A 26,869-nucleotide genomic window follows, 5' to 3' on the forward strand; every position below is an offset into this window, starting at 1 on the left:
CGATCCTAGGTTTCGTAGCGTTGCTGTCGTTTTTTTTAAATAATCAATTACTTTATTAGTTTCCTCATTATTTTAATGACTTTCCTTAATGTGACACGTATCCATGGTGATCGGTCTTTCTAGTATATTGAAGATCACTAAATTTTGACTATAGAGATGAAGTACATTTTTTATGATGAATTATTTATTACTTTGATAAAATACTAGATAAAAAACATGTACAGAAATTAATAAATTGAATATTGTGTACAGTTTTTTTTTTAAAATTCAAACAAAAAATAATATAGAAGTACAATTGAAATCTTATAAGTAAAAAATAAATTGTTTACCAATATTTATTCCATCTACACAAACTTGGATCTGACAAAAAACATTTGATGTGCCCACATATGGACATGATGATACCATATTTGGGAATAGCACTACCATTTTGGGTACATCACACTTTTTTTGTCAGAACTATTTTGATAGTGTAGACAGAGCTTTAGAAAGGTCTTGGTTTTTATTTATTCAAAGTTTACAGTCGGTATTAATAACACTGGAATTTTTATATCCACATTACAATCCATCACAAATATTACAGCTATTATGTTGCATTATTAGCTGGCTATAAAAATTCAAAATGGTCTGATGCAATACAGCATAATACATTCTGACCAAAAGCCAAATCTCCCATTAGAGAGAGTGAGTGATTCATTGCAATGAAAAGATATGAAAGTGGTAAGAAAAAGAGGTAGACGACATGGAAAGGGGGAAAAAGAAAAAAAGGAAAACAGAAAAAAAGGTGGAAAACAGAACAAAAGGAAGAAAACACAAAAAAAGGGAAGGAAAACACAAAAAAAGGAGGAAAATGAAAAAAGTGTTGTTTAACGTAATAAATAAACAATAATAAAATTACAAAGTTACTGTACAAACAAAAAGAGGGACTGGTGAGAAAACTGAACTACTATTAATTTAAAGTGATGGAGCAAAGAGAAAAATATATATATTTTATATATTCGAGTTGTACCTCTCTTCTCGGAGAGAATATGCCAATGTTGGTTTATCCAGGTAAGCTAGGCATGAAATAGACTATAATGACTAACAACATGGAAAGAGAAAATGTTTGAGAAGAAAAGAAAACAGGTAGCTTAATTGAAAAGTGTGTATAATCAAGGTTTTTACTAATATATCGTTACATGGTCTTTTTCTTCTTTTACAGTCCTTCTAAAAACATGCTAAACTGTCATACACTGAGCATGCTCCGTATGCAGAGTATAAGGATGGCACTTAGTATGCATTATATAAGATAACAAGTAAAGAACCATATAAAATTGTAAATCCTGCCGATGAATAAAAGGTAAATTCAAGAAGCTAACGACCTCAATTACTATTCAACGATTCACATCAATCTGTTGTTTAATTACAGAATTGATTTTGTTTCTATTTATTCCGCTACGCTAAATACCAGTTGATTATAGAAAAGAAACATCCTCAATTGGAATCAAGACTTGCTTCAACGTTTCCAAACGACTGAACAGCTACAGACTTTAATACCAGGTGCAGTTCAAATTCGATAATTGTCAAGATTCCAAATTAAATATTTCCGCTAGCATTTTATTTTTACTTCTACATGTTGTACAATTAGTTACATTGCTGTCGGTATCTAATTGTTAATGTTTAATAATTTAAAGAGGCATACGTAAAATATAACCGTTGAAACACTTAAGATTGCCTAAAGTATACAAGACACAGAGACACAGAGTCTGTGAAAAAGACTATTAAAGTATACACTGTAAATAATATAATGGAAATCCATGTGATAATACTTGGATATGATTAAAATTGAAATTATTCTTGGAAAAATACCTGCATAAAACATCCATAGCAAATGTCATGACTTGTGCAGTGAATTGTAAAATGGATTGAAAGAAATTGTTAAAGAAATGCACACTAACAATGAACATTTAAGATTGACCATAAAATATGAATATTATTTATTAAAGTAAAACATCAATTTTATAGCATGCATGATTTTTTGACAAATAAATACCGTTTTATCCACATGTATCCAATATACATATCAATAAAAATATTGTTAATGTTTTTAAAATTGTGATTGTATAGATGTAAATTGTAAATATACAGTAATCGCAATACAAATTGACATTTTTTTGTAAATTACTAAAATATTTGACATTAAAGTACTGAAATGAATAAAGCTTGTATCAGAAATAGTGTAATTTTTTCTTTATTTATTCAATGCACAGGCAACAGAGTTGAAAAAAAAACATCCACTAACATGCTGAAAGTAGAGTAACCAAGGAGACGACGAACCAATCAAAAATGTTTTCCTTCTTTCCATTCATTCCATCATATTATTGAATAGGTTACACATTTTTGTGGGCTTTCTTTATTTGTGGGGGAAGAGATTTGTTTTACTCAATTTATGGCGCAACAAAAAAATCGCTGGTACCCTGAACAGTATTAATGTTTAACCAAGTACTGTACGGTAGTGAACTAAATATAATCAAGCAATTACAACAACAAATAGAGGATAATTGACTAGAAGATGGATATTAAACTTGCACTAATGCGATCATTAATATAATGTAATATGAAAGAATTGATTTTGCTTGTGTGTATGTTAATACGCACCAATACCCTTGCTTATCATTGATTTGTCAACAACCCTAAGCATGCCGTTGTTTTATCTTGTTATTCGCTAATTCAATTTTCTCATTAAGATCAAATTCCCTGTCGTCGGTATGTATTAAATTGTTTTTTCTATAAAAAAATTCTTAAAACCAATTTGCTATACAGTAATTTCATATATTAATAACTAAAATTAAATCAGTGATACTTTTTATGTATTACATTTATTACTATATTTGGTAATAATAAGGAAAACGAAAATTTAAAATCACAAATATTTTTTTTTAATTATGGTATTATTAGCCCAAATTATTTTACTTTTGTAATAGTTGAATTGAAGGTTATTGCCCTATTTCTGTTGTGGTAACTTTTGTTACCACTTTGTTTATGTGTGCCTACTGTATGTGATCTGTGATATACAGTTTCTTTCTGCATGTTTCAGCCACAATAACAATGCATAACTTATTAGTCAGTGAATAGGAATGCCAATTAATATTTAAAAACAGTCCCCAACAGCTTGACAAAAAAAAATTAATGCCAACTGGTTTTTTTTTTCATTTTTATGCCAAAAAACATTGCTTTTGATTTGTTTATAAGATAATTTTTTTTATTCTGTTATAATCGATATTATAATTTTAATAATTTTAAAACTTTCCAAAATACTGTACTATAGACTCATAATGAAGGCCCTTGTTGCGTTTTTCTTTTCAATTCGGTATACATAAATAAAATCATATATTTCCATTGTCTAAATATATTTTGAGGTTTTATTCCCTGTAAAACTTACCTGCATAAATTGTTAACGTAGCACTGGTTGTAACCGACCCTTCTTCGTTGCTAGCAGTACATTTAAACTCTGCTTGATCTCTCGGATTACGAATTCGGTAAATTCTCAACAGTGACCCACCAGTCAACGCTTTTATTTCGTAACGGTCGTTGGTAGCTTTCTTTGAGTTCTTGGACCAAGAAAACTCGGTGGCGCCAGTGGCTTCGCATATAAAAATGATAGTCGAACCTTCCATGACAGATTCATCACGTAGTGCCGTTGTGATCACCGGTATTTCTGTAACCATAAAGTTATTAAAATTAAATTGAAGGTTTGTATGTTAAAGAATATAGCCAGTAATATACAGATTCTATCTTCTGAAAGAATAAGAGACTTAAGATTTCATTTATATACGATACAAAATTTATATTCTTTATAGGGGTAATGATATTATATTAATAATGATAGAATAAACGAGTGGATTCAGAAGTTTAGTTTGGGCACGCGTGCTACCCCTTTTGACAGTTACAAATATAATCATGATTTGTCTTTTTATTATTTTTTTATAATTATTAAAAATCCTGGAGCCACCCCTTTATAATACACAATCTTTGTTTTATCCTTCATTATTGTTTTTTTGCCGTTTTTTTTTACCAAAAAGTCCTTGTGTGGTCTATTTTAAATTAAGATAAGTGTGGGTGCCATTTTTCATGGCCTATGGGTCTGTTTTTAGTATTGCTTCATTGCATCTGCCCATAGCAATTACTCTAGCCTAGTTTCTTCAAAATTACTCGCAGAGTGTGGCCATGTACGCCAGGTGGTCTATTTTTAGATCATGGCCCATGAAAATAGCAAGCAATAAGAAAACCTATGTCCAACAGAGATTTATATGGCCATCCAGTTGTCAACGCATCCGGTGATTCTTTTAATCCAAGGCGAACGAAGTGACTTTAGATAAGTGGAATTTAGAAGCACAGCAGGGATGAATGGAATCGGGTGAAATAAGGGACGGTGATGATCAAAGGCTTAGAGGCTAGCCTGCCGCTACGATTAAATTGTCTTTGTCAGGCCTTGATGAAATCATACCAGGACAAGCACAGCACCAATTGGCTCAGTATCACATACACGGCAATCATTTCTTTTAATAACTGAACCTCCTACATATTATTGTATACCTTCCAACTCTGACTTATATCCTAAGTTCAGAAGTTGATTTTTAATAACCAATACATCTTTAAAATCAATCTAAATGTACTGAATACTAAGAAAAAAAAAATGACAGATATATTTATTACAAATTAGAACATTTAAATAGCTAAATCATCAGCATATCATTCTGTATTTTGAACCTTCTGTAAATAAGCAGTAGCATAGCATTTTACTATTAGTGCTTATTGATTTTTTAAATAATTTAATTATCAATAAATTATTATTTTACTCTTATTTCAGTAAGATTGTACTGTACAGACAGTTGGTTCATTTTTCATCAAAGAAATAAGATGAAAAAATGTCAACATTAACACATTAAAAACTTGCATCAATCATATCAATGTATACACACACATACTATTTTTAAAAACCAATGAACTTCATTTAACATATAAGACGGTTACTTAGTAATGATGAATAAGTCTGGTATTGCGATAACATTGTATGCAAAGCACTTAAACACAAAAACTGTGTACTTCTGGACCCTTATGATGTTAGCATTATGATATGAATTATGATATTGTAAAGAATTGCATATACTGTAGTCCTGTACATAAGCGTTAATCTTTCATCCCGATTGTGAAATGTATGCGACTATCAGATAAACGAATGTGGGGGGTTTCTTTTGTGTTTATTCGTTGACGCAATTTTCGGTATTTAAAAATTCACAAAAACCAAGTAAGGTACCTCAACCAAGAAACTGTTAAAGTGGTACAATTTCCACCCTAAGCCATTCTACCAGTAGTCTACAATATTATCAACATTTTTGTATTAAATGAACTTTTCTACTTTTCTCTTCACAACATTAAACACCAAAGTATTTAGTCAACTATACACTACAAAATAAACATCACGGAACACCCATTTTGTTTTGTTGTCTTCTGAATTTCACAATGTCAACAGTTTTAAGAAATGTATAGGTTGAATTTAAAAAAGCGTTACGACTTAGGCTGTTTGTTTGACCATGGTAAGCTAATATTTAACATGACGTGTAACTAAGCTCGTAGCTATGCTTTCATAATACCCTTTTTGTCATGCAACCCATCAGATTAAAAACATTGAGACATGATAGTATTCAACTCATTCACCTTGGGTATTGCAGTTGAAAGAAAATGACAAATAATGCGGCTGAAGCATATGTATGCTAAGGTGTGTTCTTTTGATGAATTGCCTTGTGTGTTCTTTTGACATTTCCTTTGTGCGATAACATTTAACAACTATCATACCACCTACTGTGCACGACACTAATTGTAGATATGGAAAGTTGCCATATAATCATATTGATACTATAGTTAACAAATCATAGGCACCCTTTACCCTCTCAAGCACTTCCCTCGGTCCTTCCCTACACCCAAACTCATGTACTGCTCAATTCCTCATGCACTCTCACCACCATTTCAAAACCTTTCACAGAAAATAAATTATGTTGAAAGATAGGGATGCTCAACTGTAAATGTATCCTCATTTCAGAGAGATAGGGCTATTGATGGTTTATCCATGTAAGCTGGGCACGAAATAGACTAATAATAAACTTAAAATATAATTAATTGTTTCTATCATTTTTTAAAATATGAAATGAAAAAATATTAATATAAACATAAAGATTAAAATTCAATGATTTTCAAAATAAGACATATCCAGTATCGGCTTTGAGCTTAATAGATATCACTTGTAATCTGATGATGCGTAGTCAAGATTTGTTTATATAATCAAACATTTATTCCATTTTTTTAAACATGATCCTCTTTATAGAATGACCTAAATTTGACCTGCAATCAAAAAGCGAACTTGAGTAAAGCAGGGGCCTTTTAATTGTACTGTATGAGACAAATCTGTGACAACTAAAGCTCTGTCTACACTATCAAACTATTTTGACAAAAAAAGTGTGATGTGCCCAAATACGGTAGTGATATGCCCAAATATGGTAGTGATATGACATCATCATGTCCATATATGGGGACATCACATTTTTTTGTCACATACAGTTTGATACTGTAGACAGAGCTTAAGGAACATGAACATCGCCATCGTACGTGCACGTCTACAAACCAATCAAGTGGAGGTTTCTCATCTATGTCCCGATAGACTCCAGAAAATCCACACAAACCTATTTTTCACACAATAGATAGAAATTTTAATTTGATTCTTTAACAATTTTTTTATATGTTTAATATTTCATCTAAATGATGTAGTTTTGCATGTTGAATTATTCCAGTAAAGCATCTTTAATCACATTGCTTAACTTAGATTTAAGATAATGTACAACAAGCTATTGATATATTAGTCAGCAGAGAGAAGGCTTAACTTTCAAATTAATATTGTTAGATACATTTAAAAGAACTTTGATATAGATGTATACATAGAAACCAATAAAACTATCTGATGGCATACTTGTATATTAAGAAAATTCTGCTTTCTAACGTTCTTTTCTAGATATATTTTTTGCGCTGCTTCTTTGAATGACAGATAGTTTTAACGAGAAGATTGTTTTAATTATATTATAAACACACTCAATTTAGTCTCATTTAGTCGTTGAATTGAGTTTGGTTTCGTGCGACCTTCACTGAACAATGCCAGGAGGAATTTGATTATGAACTTTTCGTTATCTTTGCACATACTTAATGTTCAAGCTGGTCGTCTCAGAGAGGGGTTAAGATGCTAACACCTGATATGACATTCAAATAGAACATTACAATGTTCTTATTAGGAATGATATTCGTTGCTAGGCAAAGAACATAGAAACCACATTATGAACATATGACATTAACTAGAAGAGAGAGTTTACAAAATACAAGGTTTAAGGTAAGAAATATTTATCATGTTCGTCACTGCAGGCTTCTGCAACTCATTTGTTAAAATCATAATGGAACAATATTTATTTTCCTAATTGATTTGCCCACAAGCAAAATCTAAGCAAATATTATTTTACTTTTTTTTTTTATAAATATTTTTGTTTGGAAATTACTAAAGATAATTATATTTTAGAATTTTCTAATATTCTGATTGAAATAGTTTTGTCTGATAATAAAAAATAAAATGTTAGTATTAAAATAATCTGGTATTATAGTTTCTGCCTTTAACATAATTATGCATTATTCTTATTAAAGAGACAAAAAGTGAGACAAACAAAGGAAAATCCCAAAATACAGTTAACAGTAAAGTGGGAATATGACGCCATAATTCCACAGTAGCTTGAACATAGCCAGAGACGGTAAGATAGTAGAATTATTGTGTCATAACAAAGAAAACTAAAATAGGTTTTGCTCTTTCTTGAGTAGTGACATATTAGTAGCATGTTATTAATTACAAATAAGCAAAAATATCTTCTTGAATAGATATTGTAATCATATCAAGCATATACTGTAGCTCAGTAGCTCTTCTGAGATTGAAACCTGCTGCTGTTCGAGCAAGTGTAAAGCCCTATACTATCAAACTAGTTTTACCAAAAAAATGTGTTATGGAAGTAATATGCCCAAATATGGTAGTGATATGCCCAAATATGGTAGTGATATGACATCATCATGTGCATATATAAGCACATGACATTTTTTCACGTAAAGTTTGATAGTGTAGACAGAGCTTAATACTTTTAAGGTAGATTTAGGGCATCAACAGTAGTTGGAGCGATTCATGAACAATGATGATGAAAAACATGAAAATAGTTGATGTACCTGCCAAGCGATTGTAACGCTCCAATTAACAGCATCATGCAATAAATACACACCTTTATTGTTGAGTAAACGAGTGGAAGAGTTTGCCTGAGCGTCAATTGATTGCCAATTGCGACTCTTTACATCGGTTAGATCTCAGATGTTGTGGCTAATGAAGTGAATATTACCCTAGTACTATTGACATTTTGCTACATTGTTCTGCACCTCACCGATATTTTCCCTTTTTTTTAGAACATTCTACTAGGTTTTGTTATCCGATTGATTCTCATCGAACCATGTGACGCATTAAGCAAACACTTATGCTGGTTGAATGTTCAACATACATTAGTATATTATTATCCGTTTTCCTCAACAAATTTCAAACATTTCGCCCATGTCTTGACACTCCTTTGTAACATCTTCATTTATTTGTATTGCCAAAAATTCCAACTTAATGTAACTTATTTCCAGCGTGATGAGCTCATTATAAAATAAGAATATGGACATGAAATATGGATAATCATAATCATTTTCCTCATCAAATTTTCAAGAATTTTAATGTAAATTTAAGACTATTGAACGCAAATATAATTTTAGTATTTTATTATGTGTGAACATAATATCTCTGATTAGTTTTACTGTGTAGGATTGTATTATAATGTGTGAACATGCATCTGATTAGTTTTACTGTGTAGGATTGTATTATTATGTGTGAACATGCATCTGTATAAGATTGGTACTTTACAGATGATAATGAGATGTTCTGTATAACATTTTCTTTCAGCTCATTTCATGGGTTGTTCCATTTAGTTTATGGGAAATGTACATTAATTATTGATAGAAAAGTTACCAATAATTCGTGTAAATTAATAGTTAGTTAGATGTAATTAATCTTAAGATAATTTTCTAACAGTAAAGACTTCGTAATCTATTATTTTTTTATCCAATTTTGCCAATACCTTAAATTCAATCAATAAGTGGGCCATGTAGTATTTATACAATGTTTTTTTTTTCAGGTTGTCTTAGAGCATTGCACAAGAAATAAATTAGGCTAACAATTACTGTAGCAATGTTCATAATTCTGTTGTAAAGCAGATACAGAATTAAAATGGAAACCAGGAAAAACATACTAGATTGTGAAGATAACACATCTTTTTGCTCTTGGGGTTTGTTTATGTTCAGGCACGCAAGTGAAACATGCTCCCGCGAGTAGAACATGTACTCATGAGCAACTCACGACATGTGAACATGTATTCATGAGAAACTCAATGCATGTGAACATGTGCTCATGAGAAACTCAATGCATGTGAACATGTACTCATGAGCAACCTAAGACATTTTGAACATGTACTCATGAGCAACCCAAGACATGTAAACATGTACTCATGAGCAACCCAAGACATGTAAACATGTATTCATGAGAAACTCAATGCATGTGAACATGTGCTCATGAGAAACTCAATGCATGTGAACATGTACTCATGAGCAACCTAAGACATTTTGAACATGTACTCATGAGCAACTCAAGACATGTGAACATGCACTATACAGTACAATGACGAATTAATAGAAGTAACAATTACATTTAACAAATAAACACATGAACTGATTTCATTTTGCGTTTTCCAACTTTTTTGTCCTTGTAATATTACTTCTGCTGCTTACTTCTTATATCCTATTAATTACCAGACTTAAAGGAATGGTGCCATAAATGTATCAAAATATTTGTGGACTCATAGTTCGACTACTGTAGTAATGCATACAGACGTCAGCATGAGAAGTTTAGACAAACTAAACTCTAATCATAATAATAATTATTGAAGTCTAAATACCAACATAAACCAATTACGTTCTAATATATTCATGATGGTATGGATTGAACGATTATATTAGTTCAAGAAACTTCCTAATAGAATTTCATTTATAGGCTTCCATCTGATAAGCATATCTCCTAAAGCGTTCAATTATTCCACTAATGTTGAAGGGCATACTTTGTTTTTATTACCAATTTGTACACTGTTTGATTAATTATATAGTTTCAATTAAATTTCAAACGTAATGATACAAGTACTGATTTTTATCAAAGGTATTATTTATTGGTAAATTACTGGTAGGATAGGAGTAGTAGTGCACGAACTATTATTAAAAGACACACTATTTTAAAAATAGAATATTTGCCTACACTACCTACTGAATGTAAATAATATACAGTAGTCATTGGATAAGCAGCTATTTTCACAATTTATAGTTAAGTTTAAAAGGGTGTAATAAGTGAGTGGCGTTACATGTTGCCTACCAGGCCTAAATAAAAGATTATCAAGTCAAATCTTATTCTCAGTTTAATCTTTATATAATGTTATGATATTCTGTACGCAATTTGGACATTCACTAAACGAAACAAGTGAAATCTATCAATTTCTTAAGAAATATTCTCACTCATGTAATTACCAAAGTATGATGCTACTTTAAACTACAAGACTTCTTGCATCAATCTCGGCTTCATTAGTTCGACACGCCATTATGACCTAGCTGTCAGCTAGTCTAACATCCCCAAAGGGACCATGCGGAATTAGATGACCAAATCTGGACACCTAAATGAAATAAATTTTACATGCTGACAGCAAAAGCTGGATGTAACTGCATGACTAGACTTCAGCTGTGTAAAGCATTTTATTACCACAAAACATATTGATATAAATACAGTAACCATATTCAGATTTTCTAACTTTTTAAATGTACATAGCCATAGCTTTGACTCACGCATGGTTCCAGTGTACACTAAATGCTCATGTGCACTTTAAAGAACCTAGTACATCTTTCAAGACGAGTAGAGGGTTACCCAGGTGTACTAGTTCACGCACAGCCACTGTCATGGACAGACAAGAGAGTGCTATAACTACCTGCACACTGACATGACTTTAGAGAATCATTTAGTTGAAAATGTTAACAGTCCACAGCGCCACGAGCAATGATTGTTGGAAATGCTCTATATGCAAATTAATATTATTATCCAATTTTACCGTCTATACCCAACTTGTCAATTTTTAATGACGTCATTACGGTTCACCATTGCCCTCTATTCTCCATGGAGTTCTGTTCGAATCCTATAGGGTGTCATTAAAATAGATTGGTCAACAAAAAAGAAAGCGCAAACAATTTATTATCTCTTGAATTTCATTTCTTATTCGATATATTTCATAAGAATAAGCTTTTTAAAATGTCATGAGAGTATCTCAATGAGAAACAATGTAATTTGCTTTCTTCATCAATGACGCCTATAGTGTTTGAACAAGACTTAGTGTAGCCTTGGATACTGCACATCACGTACAAACTACAGCCATCAAACAGGCTTGGCGCATAATAATGTATATTATTGCTAATGTAAAGATTTTTAATATCGGAATATTGGGCTTACTCAGCTTTTGGGCTTGGTAAATATTAATATATTTGAATATTGTGGAGGAAATGCTGGTAAATTTTAATAAATATGAATTAATCAATATTGTAATGAGGAAGTCAAAATAAAAGATTCCAAAATTAATTTGTATAGAAATTAATTCTCATATTTATATTTTTCAGTATCGTGAAACCTTATGAGCATGCTCACTGCCAAATGTTGAATTTCTTGATGCAGAGGAATTACTCGTCCTCCTATACCGATCTTTTCCCAAGAGTTCATGACAGAGTTTAATATTTTGATCGCCATGTCTTGTTTTTCTTTAAGGGACTAACGTGAAAAGACGTTTTATCTTCTAGTTTTAAGTTTTTTATCGATGTTTCTTAAATTATGTATATATTTCTATTTTTTTTACATAATAAATTGATTAACTAAATTGAACATAATACAATGAAGAATCTTTAAACAAAGAAAATAACTCATTTAGAAATTAGTATGTAGATTTAATACACTAAAGCATAGTTGAGAATTCATTCAACATGCAAAGCTCTGTATACACTATCAAACTTTATGTGACAACAAATGTGTGATGTGACTACCATAATTGGGCACATCACACTTTTTTTTGTCAAACTAGTTTAATACTGATAGTGTAGACTGAGCTTAACAAAGAAATTACTGGAGTAAATGGTGATATGTAAAGTAGTACAGATTTGCAAAGGAAAAGCTGAGGAAGTGAATAACAAAAGATTGTGGAAATAAAGCCATCTTCAATAGAAATAAAATCTTTATGATTGCCTTCATAAATTTATTCAAAATGAATTTTAAATCACGCTGATATTCACTCCTTCGAGATTTTCACTAGCATTCATTTATAATTGTATTATGCATGACAGTTCTTCTCGTCAACAAATTCTTCTTTTTTTCCGGCTCAATTTCATTCTGATAGGCGTCAAAGCAAGTCGGTGTAAAATTTACCATAATTACAGTAATAATTAACAGTAATTGAACAACATCACGCTGAGAAAACTTTGTTTACAACTTTTTTATACTTTAACTTCATAGCTTTATACAGTCAACTCTTTCTCTCTCTCTTTCTTTGAAAACTGGAAAATATTTTTTTAGGACCATTTTACCATTAAAAACGCATTCTGAATACTTTCCAGAAAACTGGACACATTAGGCCAGCCCCTAATGGTATTGAGAGAGATGACTGTATGTGTTTACAAAAGAAGGAAAACATGAGAAAAACCGGAGCGGTTGATATGTTTATGTGAAAATTATTAAAATGGTTGTGTGATTTTTCATTGGTGTTGTTTACTTTTTTTACTGGTAAAATAACTATTATTATATTGTGGTTGAATATTACTAACACAAGACAATAGAGACTCACCTGCATTGTTAATTGCAACAAGGCAAGACAATAGGAACAGGTAGACAATGGATAATGAATAGAAGTGGTCCATTGCTGCCTTACACTAAGTTGACTATTTAAAGATCAATCTGTTCTTGTGTGAACACGGCTCTATACAACTTCTATATTGAATCCTGTAAGATGAAAAGAATGTGTATACCACCATTAGCATACAAATTTATAACATTGCCAAGACTTAGACTCAAATATTCTAAAATAGTTTTACATCACGACAACACATGTATAAAATTCTACGATATTTACAACAGAGTCTTGTAAAACATGCATAGATAATGCACCAGAATTAACAAAGTATTTTTATTTCGGTCGAGTATTTTACACGCATTTATGCATATTTTCAGAGTAATTTCATGAGTTCCACATATTTCAACGTCCTCCGGCTATCTGAGATAAAGGCTGAGATGTTACCTTTGACCTCAGCTCCCATTTCGCGTAAACTGGTAGGAGGCTAAGTGAAACAACATGGAAATGCGAAACTAAGTAAGAATATGATGATTATAGATTTTTAGAGTCAACATTAAAAGTCAACACTGTCAGCGGCGTTAGACTAGATTCAAGCTGATTATCGACATCGTCAACAGTAAAATGATATCTATTTCTCTACAATATAATCATTTTTCTTTTAAAATTTAAATGAATTTTTACTGTATTATGATTAAATCATTTATTAAAATGCAATCTATTGAACAACAAGTATCCATATTTTTTTTACTTCTGTAATTTACAAACAGTTAAATACTGTAGCACATATTTTTTTGCTTACTTGTACATATTCAAATTACTTAAAAAAATGTTTAAGCTTTTTTTTAATCAATCTGGGTTTTTTTCGAAATAAAAAAAAAATTATTAAAAGTAAAAATAAACCGTAACACAAACACAATTTCATTCTTAAATTCTTTACTTCCATTATTTCATTTTTTATTAGAATAATAAAAATGTATTATAATATTATGTTATTGTTTAACAATATCACAGTAACAATACATAGTAAATATTCATACTGTATGTCTCGATATTCTTTTTCAAGACAATTTACTACAAAAACATTAAATGTTATCTAGTAGAAAGCTGTCTCCATAGATGAAGATATAACAATGATTAATGGCTGAACATAAAGGAAAAAAGACAATGGATATCATGCACGTTCACACTGTAATTAAAACTGTACATTGAGTATTTTAAAAGGCAATGGACATCATGCACGTTCACACTGTAATTAAAACTGTACATTGAGTATTTTAAAAGGCAATGGACATCATGCACGTTCACACTGTAATTAAAACTGTACATTGAGTATTTTAAAAGGCAATGGACATCATGCACGTTCACACTGTAATTAAAACTGTACATTGAGTATTTTAAAAGGCAATGGACATCATGCACGTTCACACTGTAATTAAAACTGTACATTGAGTATTTTAAAAGACAATGGACATCATGCACGTTCACACTGTAATTAAAACTGTACATTGAGTATTTTAAAAGACAATGGACATCATGCACGTTCACACTGTAATTAAAACTGTACATTGAGTATTTTAAAAGGCAATGGACATCATGCACGTTCACACTGTAATTTAAAACTCACACATTTTATTAAACAAATTGGACGTCATCTACAGTATGTTCACACTGTAATTTAAAACTCACACATTTTATTAAACAAATTGGACGTCATCTACAGTATGTTCACACTGTCATTTAAACTCACACATTTTATTAAAGAAAATTGGATGTCATCTACAGTATGTTCACACTGTCATTTAAACTCACACATTTTAGTAACAAGACAATGGACATCATCTTGTTCACAGTGTAATTTAAACTTTTACATTTTTTATTAAAAGCACACATTCACACTGCAATTAAAACAATACATTTGAGTAAAAATATTGTATAAAAAGTATTTAAAAAATTAAATCGTCATCTACTGTGTATGTTTACACTGTAATCTTAAACTTGCAAATTTTAGTTTAAAATAAAAGTATGTTTACACGGTAATAACTGGTACATTTGTTGAGGGTGGAGTGGTTTGTCTAACCGTATCAAATAACTGGGGTCTACAAAAAAGATGGAATGTAATGAATAAACATTTCAAAGTAGATTTAGCAGACAATGATGCTGTACAAATATTGCATTAAAGTAAATTTTATTTGGTTTATAAATTTTTGTTGTGGTACAAATACAACTAGCCAGTTTATAGAAAGTTGCATATCAGGCATGAATCTACTACTACTAGCCAATTGCTATTTTGCTAGTGTGAATTAGGGTCAGTCCTGCTGGCACAATATTGGTGCATTACTGTATTGTATTATCATACATGTGGTTTTTTGTTGTTGGAATAAATAGTTCTGTTGACAGGAGACTCTTTTAGTTTCATGTTATTATGACATGGTTACTTTAGAATTTTTTTTATGGTAATCCTAAAGCGCCTTAAAACATTACAACCATTGCTTAAATGAGAACCATGGTACCTACAGTAGTTAGGCTAAAAAAATAACACTTATAAAAAGGGCACAATCTTTAAACAACCCATAGAGTACATAGGATTAGTAAAGTTTATAGAGCTAAATCAAGTCTCCAACAAGTCTGTCAAGGGTAATATATTTACACAGCGTTCTATTACATTGTACATATTTCAGCAACGAAAGATCGTCGTGTCCGGCGATATTATCGACAGTGGCATGATTCATTGGCGAGTGCCTATAGGTTGATTAAGTGGGTACCTATGGCAAGACAAAGTGCCATTATCAGTTGAAGAGCTCTATATCGATGCGTGTATGTTTTGGCAGGCTTATATCACCCTTTTTGATTACATACCCTGATAGCACAATGCAGTCATTTATCATTTCAAAGTACAGTCAATTGTTTGCACAATAAAATAAGGTATAATATCAAATCATATTCCAACTCAATACATCAACATACTGTATTACATAATGGTGTTTTATATCTTCAATAATTTAGGCCTACATATTATACTTATATAACATTAAAGGACTCACAATCATAAAAATCATATCACTTTGTTTAATGATGAGCTGTAAATATTGTGCTAAGAGAGAGTACTGTACTAAACTTGCAGTATAAAATATTTCACTGCAGATTTGAAGGGTTTAAATCAAGTCAAGTATTCTTTATGATAATATAATCATATCATTTCAATCTAAGTTCTGTCTACACTATCAAACTAGTTTGACAAAAAAGTGTGATGTGCCCAAATATGGTAGTAATATGCCTAAATATGGCAGTGATATGACATCATCATGTCCATATATGGGCACATCCCATTTTTTTAAAAATAAAGTTTGAGAGTGTACAGTAGACAGAGCTTTACACTTAAACCATACAGAGAATTATGGGGATGTGAGTTTATGTTATCACATAATACAAGTTTACTTTACCTACTTACTGTATATAGAAAATGCTAGGTAATAGTTAATACATTTTAACGCCCACTTGCACATTAGTTTTTGTCTTCTAGTAGTAGAATAACATTTTTTTAAACCAATGTAAATATTATTATTAAACAGAAGTCTGGTGTCTTAACATAAAGGTTGTAAAGACAGGTGTATAAAGGTCTGAGCCCCTCCTAACGCAGGATAACAAGTATTGTATCATTACTTGATAGACGTGGCCTTTAAGGCGTAACCATCTTGATGGACATGAACCCAAAGTGAACTAAATACATTGTTAATTAATACAGACATTGCTTTATTGATGTATTTGACATTGATTGACATCAACAATGTATTCATACATTGCATCAGTCAATTTCTAAAATTTGTAATTTTACCTTTTTTTTTTGTAATATTTTTCTTTACCTTTATGTCGTGTATAAACAAAATGTTAACAAGATTTGAACTCGTTGTTACCAGGATGAGTTAGGTTATCTGCGCAAATGTTACGTCACATGCACGTTGAAATGTATGTGCGCAAAGAATTGGTTGTGAAATTATATATAGAACTTTTTATTATTAATATAAAATCAGGAATATGGATCATGTTATAATCCACTTTTGAAAAAAATAGTTATAGCTAAATAGCCTAATCAAACCAATTGATTTCACAAATCAAATTATTACAAGATGATATGAATATTGTTTTAATCATTTTCTTTCACTGTTTCTAAAGTATCCGCCCACTCTGTCACAACCCAGACTTCCGCTCACTTATTCTGTTTATGTTCTTGCCTAAACAGTGTAGGGGTTGAAAGATATATTGTGTCATATGATGACAGATGAACCTATTTAAGAAAATATATATATTTATATTTTAAACATATTTTAAACTCCTGCATTTATACATTAATTACACCTTTCTAAAGCTCTGTCTACACTATTAAACTTTATGTGACAAAAAAAAAATGTGATGTGCCCATATATACATGATGATGTCATATCACTACCATTACTATCATATTTGGGCACATCACACTTTTTTGTAAAACTATTGATACTTTAGACACAGAGTAACAAATATGGGATCAATAATTTTGAAGGAAGGATATTTCATTGTTGGTGACATCGGCTATGAAATCAATTTGAGGAGATGACAATGGCTCGGACATGTGACCCTAAGGAAACCAGAGCAGAAAACAGTAGGATTGCACTGACATGGAAACCAGAAGGAAAAATAGAAATAGACGACGTGGAAACAACAAATAAACAGGAAAGAAGGGAAATGGGATGGGAATCACGGACAGAGGCAGAAGCAATGGCAAGAAATGGATAGATGTTGTGATCTTTTACGTACCTCTCACTGGGCATAATAGGGAAGATGGCAAATGGGTCTTAAAACCAGAAAACCATGGATTTCGAATTAGAAACCGCGAATTTAAACACATGATTTACTAATTTAGGTTTTTGTTTCTAAATACTAAGTTTTCCCATCTTCCTAAACTATAGTAATTCCCTGTACAGTATTTAAATTGTGTAATACAGTAGCATCAATCCCTAAATAGCATCTTCTGATGAATGTTTTAGTTGACACCTCAGATGTTTCGTTTTTATAATTACCACAGAAATTAAAATCATGCATAACAGGATGGGAGAGGGTAATCATGATCTTATTATCACAAGAGTAGGAAATTAAGCAATCTCACAGGAGGTGTTAATACTGACAGCTTAAGCCCTAACAGGCTACTGCCACTAATGGGGACCAGAGTATGAGAACGAACACTACCTGTAAAATGTGCTGAGGAATTCTAAAGGGGGGAAAGCAACAATTTTAACAGCAAGAAAAGCTATCATTCTAAGTAATCTGCTCAAATCAGTTACATGATTCGGTAAAAATGTTTCTATTTTGGACAAATTCAATTATGTTTGCATCATTGAATAATATTAATGACAAGTGGATTTTTGGTTGAGTTTCTGTATCACAAGTGGAGGGCAACACATCAAACAACATGGGACTCAAAAATACTCAATCAAAGTTATCCCTATTGGCACTTTCAAGACCGAGAGAGGTCAATGAAAGGTCAATCACTATAGTTGTAATCCTAACAAAATGTCAAGACTATTGCGATAATCCTGTTGGATAAATGTTCAATAACACGGCTACTGTGAATGTTACAGTACGCTTAATGTATATTTGTACAATACTGTTTCACTTAATATTTTCTACAAGGTGATTTAATATAGACATAAAAAACAAAAGACAAACTGTACATGTACAACAATTAAAGGATGGATAGACTATTTATTTTATCGTGCTTATAAACTAAGTCTCATTTGAGGCTTAGGGAGTGGAGTTGAAAGAGTTGTGAGTTACAACCCTGGCACTAGGTCAGGATTGAACCCTGGACCTTAGGATTGAAAGGCAAGCATATTAAACACCAAGCTACTGTGTGTGTGTATTCAATGTTTCTTCAATCTATAGTCAGGCAATTTAAATCAAATGTTTGGTGTGAACTTTTTATCAAACATATTCATAATAACAAAAAAAACATGGCTTGTTTTTACACAAACTTTATATTATGTGAAAATAACATGGCCAAAGTTGCACAGAGATTATGTTAAAGTCCAGCAGAATGTTAAATCAAGAACAACTTATCTTCACTGGCTTACTCATAATACTAAGCATAAGCTAGAGGATTTGACTTTAAAACACCCGATATTTTGAAAAGGATAAGCACAGTAGATCTCTATTCATTAAGGGTTTTACGTCTTTATACAATAATACACGAACGCTGAATTATAAAAAACACATCAAGCTCACTGTTGTAAACTCTATTTAACCTTATTGTTCAAACTTTAAACTAAAAAGTAAAAACTATAATATTGATTATCAATATCAAGTAGCTATTAAATAAGGTACAAAACAATTTCAACTGTACATGTAAATATTAAAATGTAAGTACAGTACAATGAAGTCAATGTTCAAGCCGACTTTATAACTGAATATTCAACATAAAGTACTGCAGCTTTACAATGTGTTTGATACACTTTTTTAATGGGAAACCAATAAGATTGTTTGAAGTTTGAAAGTAAACAACCAAATTATCATGGGCGATGCCACTGTCTTGCAGGGGAGTTCAGGAAGAAATTTTTACTTTTCAGTTATGTTCTCCCCTTGAAGGGGAAAAGGCCTATGTCGGTTCATCCAGGTAAGCTAATCACGTAATAGACTAGTCTATTCATTTATTTCATCTTTATACTCTTCAGTAAAATAAAAGTGAAAGTACAGTACTGTATGCTCTTATGTTGTAAACACTGCTGCCATTTTGTATACAGTAGTAGTATATAATACAATGCTCTAATGTCCTAACACTATACTAAATGGCAGTTATCCAAAGGTGTTTCGGTTTCACTACCAAACAAAATGCTTTGTAGTGTATTGTTCAAGTAATTTAAAATGACTTAAGTGAAGGAGCAAAGAGAAAATAGAAATGTATAGAATTACTATATACTTAAGTTTAAAGAAGCTAGGCCTAGCCAGCTGGGTCTCTCCCTACTTAAACTAAGCCCCTTTTTCCCTAAAGAACTACACCATTCTCATGGGTATAAAACCCTCTGGTCCACGAGATATTTATCTCTTTGTATACTGTATTTTCACGGGTTACTTTGATGTGGTATTATATCTCTGGTTTGGCCTGAAGGAGTAACTTGAAGGTACACTACATAAAAGATAAAGTTATGGAGTCAACACTACATTAAACAAATTCTGAAATATTATCAAAACAGAAAATCATTTCAAAGAAGTTAAGTATAAAGAAAGTCTTAATTGATTGAACAGAAGGGAAGAAAACTTTTTTTGGGCCAGATTACAAAAGTTGGTTCCAGTTACATTAATAATGTATAGGTTTCTTAAATAATTTAAATAATAATAATATCTTTAATAACCATAAATTTTATGAATTTAAATGAATAATATATTTACGTTATTCTGTAATTTCATGCTTCAGATGAGAAGAGGAATAAAGTTTAATTTTATTTCTCAAAAAAAAAATGCACTGAACTTGTTATTTTTCCGTAGCTTGACGTTTATTGAATAAAATTTATAATCAGTCTTAAATTGAAGAGAAATACAATTTAACTAATGTACAGTATTAAATTATTACTTTTAGTATCGTCATAAAAATAAAATTGCTCATACAAGCTGCAAGATTAAATCTGCACATCATTTATTATAAATGGTTTTAACATCATACTGAAATATAAATCACAAAAAGTCCATTTATGTTGAAATATGATAGCTAGGTGATTAACTCCATGTCTTATGACTTTCAATGATTAATGATAAAATCAAAAGTATAATAATAATAAATAATATGACCTTGATGAGTGTAAACAGGAGAAACTGTACAGCAAATCTGAATATATTTCTGATGCATTGGTGTCAAATTAACCTTTATTCAGTGACTATAGAGTTATCAAAATGGTGAACAGTGCATGAAGAACTGTAGGCTAGGCTTGTGTGATTATCAAAGGGGCTTTAAAGACCAAGGGGCACCTGACCATTAAGGCTTAAACAAAATGAAAGGAATTGTCTGTCAGAAGGGAGCTAGCCTAAGTGCAAAGACAATGATATTGAGGAGTTGGTGCCAATGGGTTACCAGTCAATACAGTATGGATTCATCAGGATTAAGCCACCTGAATATAAACCAAACAAATGAATGCTAAATACCATAGAAAGAATGACCAATTAAACTTGTGAATTCCAATATTCTAGTAGTATAGTCTACCTCTATTTACATAACAAAATAAAAACCTATCTATTTGATTCATTTTAGGTGCTTCACATGCGTAATGATATCAACATGTAACCTTAAGTGCCGTTTAGTCTCCCACTGTTCTAATCCCATCACAAATCCTCATCCAAGTCTTTTTTTTCTCACAGACATGTTCTCTTAATTCAACGCTTGGAAATGTGTGACTACACCCTGTTCCAAACAACCAATATGTTCTCTTAATTCAACGCTACACAATGTCTTATCTATATTCTTTTAAGCTGGGTGAAATTAAAATAAAACAACTTAGAAATGTATGACCACACCCTGTTCCATACAACCAAGACCTGTTCACTTAATTTGATGCTATATAATGTGTTAATATTATTTTAAAACTAAAATCCATTCTTTAATTAGACTGGGTGAAATGACCTTGGAAATGTGTGACCACACCCTGTTCCATACAACCAACACATGTTCACTTAATTTGATGCTATACAATGTCTTAATATTCTTTTAAACTAAAATTTATTCTTGAATTAGGCTGAATAAAACTAGAACACCTTGGAATTGTGTGACCACACCCTGTTCCATACAACACAACAATAAAGACATTAGGCAACAATTCATGATATTAAATTACTAAATAAACAACATTAACACATCCATTATACATTGTAACAAAGTGAACATCAGACCCAGTATCACAACAACACCTGTTCCAATTGAGTTCAATGCGAAACATACAAATATAAAAAACTCGTTAAAATGTACAATTGTTTGTGAACCCACTCCACTTCAAGGCTAGGTTTCTGAACTGCTTCAAAACACCCAACCAGATCACTATTCCACGTCTTTGTTTAAACCTCAATACACAATAGCACATCCTTGATTGGTTACTAATATACAATAGTACATCCTCGATTGGTTATTTATTAATTAATATGAACTACAGAAATCCCACAACCAATAGTAGTAATTACGTATGTTTGACCTTCCTACCTGAATACTGCTAATACTACATCTAATCAAAACTTCTGAATTTGCAATGAAGACAGAATTAAAAACCAATGTAATAGGATGGGCAAGTAATCAAGAAAGTTGATAGATTTAATCTATGCCCTTGTATAGATCCTCAACAACTTCCTATATCAAATCTGAACAAGTTTTGATGATTATTTATAATGAATTAAGCCACACATTGCTTGCTTTTACTGGCTTCTGCTGGGTGAGGTACAGTACCTGTACCATGCAGGACATACTACCTGGGCTACTTTGAAGCCTTTCATTTTCACATCACCCACCCTAAGATTGCACAAACCAGAAAAATGATCATGGATGATACCACTATCTTGGAGGGATGTTTAAAGTTGTTACTTTGTGTGTTATGCTCTCCCTTCAGAGGAGAAAAGGCCTATGGCAGTTAATCCAAGTAATTTAAGCACTTGGTAGACTGCTTAAAGCAACTTGCTACAGTACAGTAGAGTAGTATTGTTTTTGTGTCATTCGCCCCTTTCTTCATTATCCACCCTATACAATGTAGCATCCAATCCTAATGTACCAAGATCTAATCAAATCAAGCCGATTTTCACCAGCTACAATGGAAATTGTAAATAAAGATGAATGTAAATTGAAACCAGTGAACAAACACATTAAAAACCCAATTGAGTCAATATTGGAAGCGAGTTAGCAAATTAAGAGAGCATTGAGAGACATGTTTGTTTGCCAACATTTTCAACAGCGTGTATATTGCGTCGTCGTTTCTAGGGAATTGAAACTCCTCTGATTTCTTTCTATTTGAAACAAACAACCAATTTATTAGTTTTCAATTGTTAATAATATTATTCTATTCCAGAAATAAAGTAAAATTGCATTTAACATGATTTCCAAGTACTCTTGCATCATCAATTAATGAGTTGAAAGAACCATTACAACCATATGGTTTGATATTTGTCATCTGAATTTATTATTCTATAATTATTCATTTTAAAAATTAATAATCAAACATATTAGCAGATCTACTCCATGAACAGATCCAGTAAAAATGTTTTGTCAGTCTTAAGCCTTGTCTACTTTATGTGACATGGTGTGTCCATGGTAGTGATATGGTCAAATATGGTAGTGATATGGTCAAATATGGTAGTGATATGACATCATCATTTCCATATTTGGGCACATCATATTTTTTGACACATAAAGTTTGATAGTGGCAAGGCTTTACATTCTCAAAGTAAAGTTGGCCACAAAAAAAACTACTGTTATTAAGTAAAGAAATTATATAAATAAACCATTACTACTAGAAACAATCATAAATCACAAGTATATTCAATAATAAATAGAATGTGAATAATCAGTCATTAGTTAATGATCAGTAATCAATTATAGAAACGCCTACTCCCTAGAATATTTCAATTCCAATCTCAAACTTTTTTACTATTAGTATCAAGCGTTTCAATGTAAATGTGAAATTCCTAACCATTTTTTTCTGATTTTTAATTGGCTTGTTTTAAGGGGCCATTAATAAAGCCATCTGGTTGGTGCATAATCTACAGCATATATAATCTACATATGTTTGCTATAATCCATGGTATCTTATTAATATTATGGATATAACTATTCAATATTTATAATCAAAACTGTTTATACAATAGAAAGAAAGTGATCTGCATGGAAATGAAATCAACATTAGAACCAGCAATTGAATGTAAAAAATGTATATTTCTGAATTTAAAAATATTTACCGACATAAGAGCCTGATATTTTAACAATAAATATATTTCAAGAATTATTGTTTTGAACAATGGAAGGCATACAGCTGCTGTACAGTAGTAGGCCTACAGTAGCATAATGGCAACAATATTATCAGTATTTAATATCCATTAAGAACAGTTTGAGACAAAAGAAACATTTCAATAAACAACAATTAATTAGCCGCCAGGAAAGATTGTACTGTAAGTCCTGCTACCGTTTTAATTTGTATCTGTAGTTTCTATAGTAGAAAAAACCCCTAATTTTATTTATAATCCTGTTGTTAATGATACTAAAGTTTATAACTGATGACACATAAATGGTTTGGCCAAAAATGCACGTACATCAGATAATAATAACTACTATACCTAAAGTAAACAATAATAAAATGATAAATAATGTTTAAATAATGAGAACAAAACGTAATGTAGAGGTGAAATGAAAGTCAAATTAAAGCATCAATCACAAATATTATAACAATCAACTCCTACACTAAGCCACGCCCACACATACAATACCTGTCAATCAATTATCAGACAGGAGCATTTCATAAATTTTTTATATCCGAGTTGTACTGTAGCTCTCTTCTCGGAGAGAATAGGCCAATGTCGTTTTATCCAGGTAAGCTAGGCACCAAATAGACATACAGCACACACTCTACCATAGTATGTAAAACTAGCTGTAGTTTTATTTAATTTAAATGGTACTATTATTAATTAAAATTAATTAAATTATGATACAATTAATCAATATGAATATTCTATTGAAAAATATAATATTTCCTGCAATCAGTTTATTATTATTAAATAATTCTTTAGATCAAGATATATTACTACTTCTGTAAAAATCAATTATATCATCACTATCAGTTAATACTTAGATAATTTTAATGTTTACAATACACTCATACTGTAGTATCTGTCTGTTGTCATGTGACGTAAACATCAGGCTTAACGACACAACAAATATTCTAAATTAACAAAATGACCCAAGTTAGTCTGCCTGACTTTGCCCTTTAAAATCCCTGAGTGAATCTCTCTACATCTCTAATTGAAAAAATCAGATTGAATAATTATGAATTTATGCATCATGGCTTCTGTAACGAGAGAAGAGATTTCATTTACAGAAAATCTACAAGCCTCATAACATATCCCTGTGTTTTGTATGAAACATAAACCTCTGTCTACACTATCAAACTTTATGTGACAAAAAAATGTGATGTGCCCATAAATGATATATAAACATTACATATCACTACCATATTTGGGTATATCACTACCATATTTGGGCACATCACACTTTTTTTGTAAAACTTGTTTGATAGTGTAGACAGAGCTGAAAATACATTATAGATTTAGAGTAAAAGGAAAAACAGAGTAACCACAATATTACACATTTTTCAGATGGTAAAATAATAAAATCAAACATTTATATTTTTCCGCCAATTCCAAAAAAAAAAGATCGATGGCACCTGTATCCTGTTAAAACAATTTTTAAATAAATTTTAAATGAATAAAAATTGGAAATATATTTCATTTAATTTATTCATAATTGAGAAAATAATTAATTTAATAATGCAAATCCTTTTTTATTTCAAAAAAAATTAAAACTGTTTAAAAATTTATATCTGTACATTTTGTGATTTTAGTTCTCTTCAGGGTTATTACTTAATTTAACGAATGCAATCCTCTTTTTATTCCCCAAAAAAATGTACAGTATATCTGTACATTTTGTGATTTTACTTCACAAGCCAGTTGGTTTGCAGTTTATCAGTTTGAGAAGCTAAGTAAATGAAGTCTTTAAAAATAACAAATTACCACAGCTTGGATTAAATGCTGATGCACATATTACTGCAATACAGGACGTGATCAATTAAAACATGTCTTTTGTGAGGGATTAACTTGGAAAGGTTACACATAATTGCACTAACAGATTGAATAGTGTAATGTGTGTATGTGAAAGAACATTTTAAAATGTAATTAATGAAGATAATGCCAGCCAGTGTGTATTGCAGCAGTGCGAGGATTCAAAATTCATTGCATCTTGTAACGTAGTTTAAAAATGACAGAACATGACAATAGAAAACAAGGCCGTGTTTGAAATGTCGTGGCCTAAGATCGAGTCTCTTAGGGAAGGAAAAAATGTACTTAAAGATGGTAGATGCATTATCCTACATCTATCCTGGGAATTACACGTGCCTCACCGTCTGGACGTGTACACCCAATGCATCCCTGTATATTGGTACTTCAGGAAGACATGGAAACTGTTGTAATAACTCCCATTTCCCATTGTGAAGCATAGAAAAACCAGGAAGCCTAAGCCGGGAGTAACAGCTGTAAGTAATGTTAATACAGCGAGGACAAGTCAACTTGATTCTAACAATTCTGGCTGTCTAAAAATACTTCACAACTATCTATATTACATTACAGGGATTAGCCAACCCTGAAATTGGCATAAATTGGTCTGAAAAAAATAGTCAATATTCTTTATAGATTTTTTTGAAAAGTAAATTGAAAAAACAGTTAAACCGAGAAAATAAAGTCACTTTGATAGTAATAAACAAAGTTTAATATTAGAAGCATAAAATAATTACATAGCACTATAATGTCGCGGATGCTGTAAAAAAACGGACGCTACGGTGATTTTTTGGCACGTCTATCAAGCTGGCTTCTATCATCTGTGACGTGCGACGGAATTAGACATGTAGTTGTTTATCACGCATGATACCTTTAAGGTGATACTTTGGCCAGACTCGTTAAAAGGACCACCATCTTGGTATCACATTTCGAGTAGAAATATTAATTAATTTGCCAAATCACTGATTTTACTTGTTGCAAAGTGTTTTTTTAATTTCTCTTGA

The 26,869-nt window shown here is 31.2% G+C and overlaps 1 protein-coding gene across 9 annotated transcripts in view; it reads right to left on the reverse strand.

Moving 5' to 3' along the window:
* The window catches only part of LOC144844223 (receptor-type tyrosine-protein phosphatase F-like), an 88,904-nt gene that overhangs the window by 55,321 nt on the left and 6,714 nt on the right, over positions 1-26,869 (reverse strand). For all 9 annotated transcript variants that reach the window (XM_078701009.1, XM_078701013.1, XM_078701011.1 and 6 more), the window contains exons 2-3: positions 13,050-13,204; positions 3,422-3,697 (exon numbers count right to left, since the gene is read on the reverse strand). In XM_078701009.1, the coding sequence (XP_078557135.1) occupies positions 3,422-3,697; positions 13,050-13,122 (349 nt within the window). In that variant the 5' untranslated portion in view covers positions 13,123-13,204. The remainder of the gene's footprint in view (positions 1-3,421; positions 3,698-13,049; positions 13,205-26,869) is intronic.

Source organism: Antedon bifida, chromosome 6 (assembly GCF_963402885.1).
Source record: "Antedon bifida chromosome 6, ecAntBifi1.1, whole genome shotgun sequence".
In the NCBI taxonomy this organism is placed as follows: Eukaryota; Metazoa; Echinodermata; class Crinoidea; order Comatulida; family Antedonidae; genus Antedon; species Antedon bifida.